The sequence below is a fragment of the Chiloscyllium plagiosum genome, chromosome 4 (assembly GCF_004010195.1).
Source record: "Chiloscyllium plagiosum isolate BGI_BamShark_2017 chromosome 4, ASM401019v2, whole genome shotgun sequence".
Classification (NCBI taxonomy): Eukaryota; Metazoa; Chordata; class Chondrichthyes; order Orectolobiformes; family Hemiscylliidae; genus Chiloscyllium; species Chiloscyllium plagiosum.
Window position 1 is genome coordinate 111,547,018 of NC_057713.1, and position 10,694 is coordinate 111,557,711.

Genomic DNA, 10,694 nt, shown 5'->3' on the forward strand with positions numbered 1-10,694 from the left:
CCTCCAATCCTCAGGAACCGACCCTGAATCTATCGAACTCTGGAAAGTAATCACCAACGCATCCACGATTTCTCGAGCCATCTCCTTCAGTACCCTGGGATGTAGACCATCAGGCCCGGGGACTTATCAACCTTCATACCTAACAGTCTCTCCAACACCAATTCCTGGCAAATATAAATTCCCTTAAGTTCAGGTCCTTCAGCCACTGTTACCTCAGGGAGATTGCTTGTGTCTTCCCCAGTGAACACAGATCTGAAGTACCAATTCAATTCTTCTGCAATTTCTTTGTTCCCTGTAATATATTCCCCTGTTTCTGTCTTCAAGGGCCCAATTTTAGTCTTAACCATTTTTTTGTCTTTCACATACCTAAAAAAACTTTTACTCTCCTCCTTTATATTATTGGCCAGTTTACTTTCATACCTCATTTTTTCTCTGCGTATTTCCTTCTTAGTAATCCTCTATGGTTCTTTAAAAGCTTCCCTGTCCTCCGTTTTCCTACTTATCTTTGCTATGTTATACTTTTTCGCTTTTAACTTTATATGTTTCTTAACTTCCTTCGTCAGCCACGGCCACCCATGCCTTCTCCTAGGATCTTTCTTGCTTTTTGGAATGAACTGATCCTGCAACTTCTGCATTATACACAGAAATATCCACCATTGTTCCTCCACTGTCATCCCTGCTAAGGTATTGCACCATTGAACTTTGGCCAGCTCCTCCCTCATAGCTCCATAGTTCCCTTTATTCAACAAAAATATTGTCACTTCCGATTGTACCCTCTCCCTCTCAAATTGCAGATTGAAGCTTAAATAAGTATGATCCTGGCCACTATTACAGAGACATGGCTGCCCAGTGACATGGATTGGGACCTAATTGAAAGGTACAGAACACAGAGGAATGAGAAGAAAGTTGGAAAAGCTGGAGTGATTGCGCTTTTAGTTAATGATTATATTAACCCAATACAGAGAGATAACCTAAGTTTAGGTCATCAAGATCTGGAAACAATTTGAGTAGGGAAATTTTAGAAGCTATTTAATAAGCAGAATAGGGGAGGAGTCTAAGAATAGAGGGCAAAGGCTTAAGGTGAGAGGGGTAGGATTTAAAAAGGGACCTAATGGGCAACCTTTTCACACAATGAGTGGTGTGATTGAATGAATTGCTGGAGGCTGGTACAATTACAACATTTAAAAGGCATCTGGTTGGGTATATGAATAGGAGGGGTTCCAAGGGATATGGGCCAAATGCTGACAAATAGGACTAGATTAATTTAGGATATCCGGTTGGTATGGATGAGTTGAACCAAAAGATCTGTTTCCAGGCTATACATCTCCAAGATTCTACAACACTAAGTTAAAGCAGGGCACTTGGGTAAGTTCAAGTAATCAGGCAAAATCAACAGGCTTTGTGAAATATAATCATGTCTGACTAATCTCTTTCAATTCTTTGAGTTTTAATGCATAAAGGATAAAGAATAAACTACAAAGGATCAGTGAATGTGCTGCACGCAGATTACAGATGACATTTGATAAGACTACACATCAATGGTTATTGTATGAAATTAAAAAAACTCATGGTGTAGGAGGTAGCACACTGAGAAGGAGGGAAGATGGCTGGTTAGCAGAAAGCAAGATCTTTTTCAGGTTAGTGAGATGTAAAAATGAGCATGCCATACAGATCGATGCTGGGACCTCAACTGTTTATAACTTATATTCATGACTTGGCTGTCAAATCTGTTGACAAGTCAGAGATAGGTGAGAACATAAGTTATGTTGAGGAAAAATTGAGTTTACAAAAAGATTTGATGGGTTAAGTGAGTGGACAAAGATGTCGTAAATATGGACTATAACTTAGATGAGAATTTGTTCATACGGCACAAGAATAAAAATGCATTTTACCTAAATGGCAAGACATTGTACAGCTCTGAGATACACATTGATCTTGATGTTCTTGTGTATCGATTGCAAAAGTATACAGTTTTAGCAAGTAATTCAGAAAGCCAACAGATTGTTACCATTTATTGTGAGCGGAATTAAGAAAGAACAAAGAACAGTACAGCACAGGGACAGGCCCTTTGGCCCTTCAAGCATGTGCCACCACATTTTGCAATTCCACACTAAAACTGTTTTCACTTATAGGATCCATATCCCTCTATTCCCTTCATATACACTTATTTGTCCAGGTGCTTCTTGGATGCTACTATTGTGTCTGCTTTCCCCACCTTCTCTGGCAGCGCATTCCAGACACTCACCACCCTTTGTGTGAAAAACTTGCCTTGAACATCTCTTCTGAACTGCCCTCCCCGGCCCCTGCACCTTGAACCTGCATCTCTTAGTAACTGACCTCTTCACCCTGAGAAAAAGTCTCATACTTTCCACACTATCCTTGCCATTCACAATTTAATGAACTTCTATTATGTTGCCCCTAAATCTCCTGCGTTCCAGTGAAAACCAAGGTTATCCAACCTTTCTTCATAGCTAATACCCCCATACCAGGCAACATCCTAATAAACCTTTTCTCTATCTTCTCCAAAGCATTCACATCCTTCTAGTAGTGGTGACCAGAACTGTATGCAATTATAGAGTCATAGAGTACAAAACAATTCAATTACACAGGGCACGGCTGAGACTGCCTCTGGATTACTGTGCACAATATTGGTAACCTTATTTAAAGAGGATGCAAGTACACTGGAGGCATCTCAGAGGATGTTTACTTGACCAGTATCTGGAATGAGCAGGTTTGTCTTATGAGAAAAGATTGGACAGGCTGGGCTTACATCCATTACCATTTATAAGGATAAGAGGCACTTTTACTGAAGCACATCAAATCCAGAAGCAGAGGTTAGTTCCCCTTATCAATTTTTAACCTATTTTCTTATCAGCTTGATGGGACTTGAATCCAGTCTTCTCTGGTCCAGGGCCAGGGACACTACCACTATGCCACAAGAGCCTCCCCTCTTTGGTTCCTGTTATGGGAGATTCTAGACCTAGAATGAGGTGCTGCCCATTTGAAAATCTGCTTCCATCACAATATCAGGAAGAGAGTCATAGAGATGTTAAGCACAAAAACAGACTCTTTGGTTTAACTTGTCTATGCCAGTCACATGTCTGAAACTAATCTAGTCCTATTTGCCAGCACTTGTCCCATATCCTCCTAAACCCTTGCTATTCATGTATCCATCCAGATATCTTTTAAATGTTGCAATTGTACCAGCCTCCACCACTTCCTCTGGCAGTTTATTCCATACATATACCACTCTCTGCGTGAAAATAATTGCCCCTTAGGTCCCTTTTAAATCATTCTCCTCTCACCCTAAACTTTTGCCCTCCAGTTCTAGGCTCCCCCAACCCACAGAAAAGACTTTGCTTATTTACCATATCTGTGCCTCTCATGATTTTATAAACATCAGTAAGGTCACCCCTCAGCCTCTGATGCTCCAGGGAAAACAGCCCTAGCCTATTCAGCCTCTCCATATCACTCCAACTCTCAAACCCTGACAACATCCTTGTAAATCTGTTCTGAACTCTTTCAAGTTTCACAACATCATTTCAATAAGAGGGAGACCAGAACTGCACTCAATATTCCAAAAATGGCCTAACCAATGTCCTGTACAGCTGCAACATGATCTCCCAAATCCTATACTCAATGCTCTGACCAAGAAAGGAAAGCATATTAAACACATTCTTCACTATCCGATCTACCTGAGACTCCACTTTGAAGCAACTATGAACCAGAAATCCAAGGTCTCTTTGTTCAGCAACACTCCCCAGGACCTTACCATTAAGTGTATAAGTCCTACCCTGCCTCGCTTTTCCAAAATGCAGCACCTCGCATTTATCTAAATTAAACTCCATCTGTCATTCCTCAGCCCATGGGCCCATCTGATCAAGATCCTGTTGCACTCTGAGGTAACTTTCTTTGCCGACTTCTACACCTCCAATTTTGGTGTCATCTGTAAACCTACTAACTGCACCTCCTGTGCTCACATCCAAATAGTTTATTATTCCATCTGCCACTCCTTGGCCCCTTGAATATTGTTGAGACTGAGGTAGATTGATTCTTGTTAAGGGATTGAAAGATTATTGGGTGGCAGGAATATAGACTTGAGATTACATTCAGATCAGCCATGGTCTTACTCAATAGCAGAGGAAGCTTGAAGGGTTGACTGGCCTACTCCTCCTCATGACTGAAATGCTCGTTTGTATGCAACTTACTAAAACATAAAATAAACCTTGCTACTTGGTCAACTCATTTGTATCACAGGCAAATTGTGTTGGTATTTGAACATATATCTGCTAGTACCAAACATGCCTCAGAGCTCTTGGAATTGAAAGAGCTAATTTTAAAATTAACATACAAACAATCAAGATGTGTCTAGTCCATTCAATAAAAGGCAGCTGAATCATCCAATTTTTAAACAGCAATGAAATAAAAGAAAAATAACTGTACCCAATCCTAAATGCACAGCAAGAATGGTTGGAACAAGGGTTCAGTAAACAGCTACTGGATTAGTGGTGCTGGAAGAGCACAGCAGTTCAGGCAGCATAAACAGCTAGCTGATTTACAGAAAGCTAACTTACCTTCAGCTCCACAATGGAAGACCTTTGGGACCAAAAGCAGGAGTGCAAGGATGCTCCATTGGGCCATCAGGAAAATATTACTGCAAAACAAGGGCAGACATTTTTTTCAGATCTGGGGCTCCAATTATACAGCACCCAAACAGACCCTTCAATCTAACTTGCCTGTGCTAACCAAACATCCCAATCTGACCAAGTCCCATTTGCCAGCATTTGGCCCATATTCCTCTAAGCCCTTCCTATTCATATACCCATCCCCACACCTTTTAAATGTTGTAATTGCACCTGTCTTCATCACTTCCTCTGGCAGCTTGTTCCATACACAACACCCTCAGTATGGAATAGTTACCCTGCTGGCCCTTTCTAAATTTTTCTCCTCTCATCTTGAAACTAGCCCTTTAGTTTTGGACTCCCCCACCCTCAGAAAAAGACCTTGGCTATTCACCCTACCCATGCTCATTATTTTATGAAACTTTATAAGGTTGCCCCTCAACCTCCAATGCTCCAGGGTAAATAGCCCCAGCCTATTCAACCTCTCCCTATATCTCAAACCCTCCAGTCCTGACAACATCCTTGTAAATCTTTTCTGCACCATTTCAGGTCTAACAACATCTTTCCTGTGGAAGGGCAACTAGAATTGCATGCAATATTCTGAATGTGGCCTCACCAATGTCCTTTACAGCCACAACATGACATCCAAGCTCCTATACTCAATGTCCTGACCAATGAAGGGAAGTGTGCCTTCTACGCCATTCTGTCTACCTGCGACTCAACTTTCAAGGAACTATGCCCTTGCATCCGTAGGTCTCTTAGTTCAGCAACACCGACCAGGGCTTTATCATTAACCGTAGAAGCCGTGCCCTGGTTTGTCTTAGGAAAATGTAAAACCTCACATTTATCTAAATTAAACTCCACCTGCCACTCCTCAGCCTATTGCCTATCTGATCAAGGTCATTGTTATCTGAGATAATCCTCTCCACTGTTCACGACACCATCCATTTACTAACCATACCTCCTACATTCACATCCAAATCATTTATATAAATGATGAGAAGCAGCAGACCCAGCACTGATCCTTGCGGTACACCGCTGATCACTGGCCTTCAAACTGAAAAACAACCCCAGCATCACCCTGTCTCCTACCTCCAAACCAATTTTGTATCCAATTAGCTAACTTCCCCTGGATTCCATGTGATCTAACCTTATTAACCAGATTAGCACGCAGAACCTTGTTGAACACCTTGCTGAAGTTCATAGAGATAATGTCTACTGCTCTGCCTTGATTAATCTTACTTATCTGTTTAAAAAACTCAACCAAGTTTGTGAAAACCAATTTCCCACACTCAAAGCCATGTTGACTAACCCTAATCAGTCTTTGCCTTTCCAAATGTATTTAAATCCTGTACCTCAGAATCCCCTTCAACAGCTTACTCATCACTGATGTAAGGCTCATCGATGTAGAGTTCCCTGTCTTTTCCTTTCAGTCTTAAGTAATGGCTCTACATTACTTCCAGCACTTTCCCCCATGGCTGTTAATGATACAAACACCTCAGCAAGAGGCCCAGCAATCTCTTCCATAGCTTCCAGTAAAGTTGTGGAAATCTCTGGATCAGGACCTGATGATTGAGCTACCTTCATGCGTTTTAAGGAAATACAGCACCACCTCTTCTACAACATGAACTCATTTCAAGACATCACTATTTATTTCCCTCCCCCCATTTAAGTTGATTATTACTACTCACTTGAAGATTCCCTGTTTTTTAAATTATTTTGGACTGAAATGTGAAGAATTGTTTTAAAACGAGAAACTGCAAGAATTGCTTGCACGGTTTGAAAGCAAGTAACTTTTATTTGATGATGATTCGGAGATGCCGGTGTTGGACTGGGGTGTACAAAGTTAAAAATCACACAACACCAGGTTATAGTCCAACAGGTTTAATTGGAAGCACACTAGCTCCGAAAGCTAGTGTGCTTCCAATTAAACCTGTTGGACTATAACCTGGTGTTGTGTGATTTTTAACTTATTTGATGATGTGCTGTACAAAAAAGTTAGAACAGAAGGTATTAGGGGTTAGGGAAATTTATTAGCTTGGATAGAGGACTGGCTAACTAACAGACAGATAAATAGGTCTCCCTTTGGTTGGCAAGATGTAACAAGTTGGTACCACAGGGTTCAGTCCTCAAGCCTCAAATATTTAGTGTACATTAATGACGTGGATGCAAAAAGACATAATAAGTACTAGTTATATTTGCAAGTGACATCAAAATAGATGGAAAGGTAAGTTGTAATGAAGAATCAAGAAATTTACATACGGATATGGATAGGTTAGGTGAAAATTTAACAAACAAAGGTTAATGTGGCTAAATGTGAGGTTATCCATTTTGGCCAGAGGAATAAAAAAAATTATCTAAACGGAAAGAAACCTCAGTACTTTGGTGTGGAGAAATCTGGGTTTCATCATGCTTGAATCACAGAAAACTAGGATGCAGGTACAATGGGTAATAAGGAAGGTAAATAGAATTTTGGTATTTACTGCTAAAGGAACTGTGTAGAAGTAGAGGAATGTTCCTACAACTGTAAAAAGCATAAGTGAGACCACATCTAGAGTACTGCATTCAATTTTGGTCCCCTTTCTTGAGGAGGGGTGTAGTTGCATTGAAGGTTTGCTAAGTTGATCCCAGAGATGAGTCACTTTTCTTATAAACAGAGTTTGAACAGTTTAGGCCCGTGCACTTCTCATGTGGAGAAATATGGAACTAGAGATCATAGTTTTAGGATGGGGCAGCAGATTTAAAATTGAGATGAGAAAATCTCAAAGAGAAATGAATCTGTGAAATTCACCACCCCAGAGAAGGGTGGATGCTAGGACATTGAGTAAGGACATTAAGGAGATAAACAGAGGGGATTTTAAATTAGTAATGTATTGAGGGGTTATGGAGTCTAGGAGGGAAAGTGGAGTTGAGGCCAAGATAAGATCAGGCTGAGTAGACTAGAAGGGCTGAATTCCTACTGCTGCTCCCAGTTCTTATGTTCTTAACATGATATCCACTGTGATGTCCAGCTGTAGGGACATCAGTGGTAGCAAGTGAACTGGAGTCAATGTGTTGTGTATAAACAGAACTTCGGTTGGCAACGAGTAGTGGATTAGTTTATTACTAGCGATCAGTGCTGAAAAATGTGTTGCTGGAAAAGCACAGCAGGTCAGGCAGCATCCAAGGAGCAGGAGAATCGACATTTCCAGCATAAACCCTTCTTCAGGAATCAGTTACTAATTACAAAGATTTGCCTGTCAATAATTGTGGGATTTGTTTTCCAATAGCTAAGCAGCTTGGTGATTTCAACAAGATTCAGAGAAGCCTTTGAAGCACCACCTGTTTAGGAGCTCTCTCTCTTTTCCCTGCAGCAAGCCACTTTAAGCCTGAAGAAAACCCATTTATCTTTCCTTCAATAGTTGATGTGAGCTACAACTTTTAACAAAGGTCTCTGGCTTATGAAGTGAACCAACTATCCTGTCTCTTCCAAATCAGTGAAAACATCAAGAGACAGATGACTGAGAAGCAACATTCTAACCAAGACAAGTATCATCTCAGCAACGCTCAAACTAACTGAACTGCTTTGTTAGTTCTTCACACCATTCATAACCCATCACTTTCTCACGTGTATGTGCACATATTTGTGCAAGAAGAGTTTATAAGGGAATTAGAATCTTAATTAGTAGTTTATATGCTGACTCAACTGCAGCTCGAGCTTAATTATATACAATAAATAGTCATTCTCATTAAGTACAGAAACTTAGCCCATGCTTTGTCACCCTGGGTCTACAAGACAGTTAAATTGGGAAATTTTGTCTTCTTTCAAAACCTTTATCTTTTGCAATGACTCAGGAATAGCATGACTTGATTTTCAGCACACGATCCCAGTGAGTCATAACATGGGAGCAAACCTTCAGCCACCCTGTATCATCCAGATGCTGTTTCTATGCTTTTGCTAATTGCATAGGGATACAGAGTTGCTCCAGGCAAGTGAATCAATTTCTAACAAGAGCTTGTGATCAGAAGTTTCCTCCCTTGCTGAATATAACAGTCATGGGATAGGATCACAGATGGGTTCTTCATAGCACAAAGTTGATGTCCTGACATGAAAGTTATCTGTTTATGAACGAGTAACTATTCATGTCTACATACCTGGAATAGATGCAGAGATTATATTGATTGAAATGTTCAGATCTTTGTAGAAAGTGAACACACTGATATATTTTATATTTATACAGCAAAAATGCCTTAAGGCCCTTCAAAAGGTGTGTTACAAAACAAAGATGACATCAAGTCTCACAAGGAGGATTAGATCAGATGGCCAAAAGCTTGGACCAACAGCTAGGTTTTAATGAGCGCCTTAAAACAGAAAAGCGAGACAGCAATTCAGAGGGGTCTATGGAGGGAATTCCAAAGCTGGACCTGGGTAACCAAAGACCCCAGGTGGCACTATCAAAATTGGAATGCATAAGAGGCCTGAAAACGAAGACAGCAGAAAACTTAGAGCCTCATATGGCTGGAGAGATTACAGATAAATGGAGACAGGAATAAAAGAAAATAATTGCATCCTGATCATGCTGTGCTAATCATCCTCACAGCAACTTATTACAAAGATTCATGGACTGTCTCTCAAAGTCTGTAATTTGTTTTTAATAATATGTATCAAGAAAACTGTGGTCGTGGGACAAGGTGTGTCTGATCATACTAAATAACACACCAGTCTAAGTGATTAGTAAATCCTTTTACCTTAGCACCTCTCTGATGGGCAATCTGTCACTACATACACAGAGGAAGTAGCTACCACTGATGGGTCAGCTTGTGAAACATGCATGGGCTAACATCAAAATGAACCCTCAGCCTAAACAGATGGTTTAGAAGGCTCAGATTTTTAACATATTTAACACATTGTTGTGTGGCTTTGAAACACGAGGGACTTGCAACTACCAACTTTTGCAGTAACTTACATCTTATTTGTGTCACACTATGGGTATATCCTGGCAGGAGAGAATCGTGAAGTTAGCAGTCTTTTTGAAGGCAGAGCTCCCAGGTGTATTAGAAGTAACCAAACAGAAGTAGCTTCAGTGGCTCAAGTACTGGGTACATCTACAGGATGGTTAATAGTTGAAAACCAAGAACCTCTTGTGAGGTAGCTGGAGCTAGATGACCAGTGGAATTCCCAAGTCTCTGATTCAAGGATGCTTGCAAACATGACATGAAGGCCCAAACATCGGCAACTGCACCTGGGAGTTACTAGCTGGCGAAAGAGGGAGATAGGCACATTACCATGACCAGTTGCTACTGAAGATTGACAACAGCAAAACAGGAATAAACAGCCTACAAACTGCTCGGATGCCATTCGCCATGCAGCTGGTGCAGCCACCACCCCCACGGTGATTGATGATGTCACTTCCACCCCATCATGGCCGCTTCCACAGCCACTTCCGCTCCCCAATTCCTCATGCACCACACGTGACATCACTTCCACCCCTCACATCATCGCTGATGTCACACGCCCAGTGACTTCCGCCCCTCCCCCCATCATGGCCGCTTCCACAGCCACTTCCGCTCCCCAATTCCTCATGCACCACACGTGACATCACTTCCACCCCTCACATCATCGCTGATGTCACACGCCCAGTGACTTCCGCCCCTCCCCCCCCCCCTGCCGTGTTTGCCACCACTTCAACCCCCACCAACGCCACTCACCTGCATTCTGCTGACATGTCCCCCACAGATCCCACTGCCACCATCCCTGTCCCCCAGAACCCTGAGGGGAACACCACCCTTGCTCATGACTCCACCCCCATTCCCCCTACCACCAGGCCCACTCCAGTTACAGGCTCGGCCCCCACTCCCAGTTCCACACCTACACGAGATGCCAGCTCCCAGCCCTGCCAAGTTTTCACCATTCTCCGACCTACCTCTTACTGAGGACGAATGATTAGTCCTCAGCAAAGGACTCACCTTCATCCCCCTCCGCCCACGCATCAATGAATTTAATACACGGCGTGACGTTGAACACTTCTTCCGCCGCCTCCGAGCTTACTTTCACAATCAGGACCCCCGCCCACCTTCCGAGGACCCCTTCGC

The 10,694-nt window shown here is 42.0% G+C and overlaps 1 protein-coding gene across 2 annotated transcripts in view; it reads right to left on the bottom strand.

Annotated features, from left to right (window-relative positions):
* LOC122549327 (activin receptor type-1-like) overlaps nucleotides 1–10,694 on the bottom strand; it is a 49,004-nt gene that overhangs the window by 35,734 nt on the left and 2,576 nt on the right. The window contains exons 1-2 of one of the 2 annotated variants that reach the window (XM_043688959.1): nucleotides 9,569–9,862; nucleotides 4,575–4,654 (exon numbers count right to left, since the gene is read on the bottom strand). In XM_043688959.1, the coding sequence (XP_043544894.1) occupies nucleotides 4,575–4,641 (67 nt within the window). In that variant the 5' untranslated portion in view covers nucleotides 4,642–4,654; nucleotides 9,569–9,862. Of the gene's footprint in view, nucleotides 1–4,574; nucleotides 4,655–9,568; nucleotides 9,863–10,694 lie in introns of those variants that run through there. The other variant, XM_043688960.1, reaches the window with a different exon arrangement.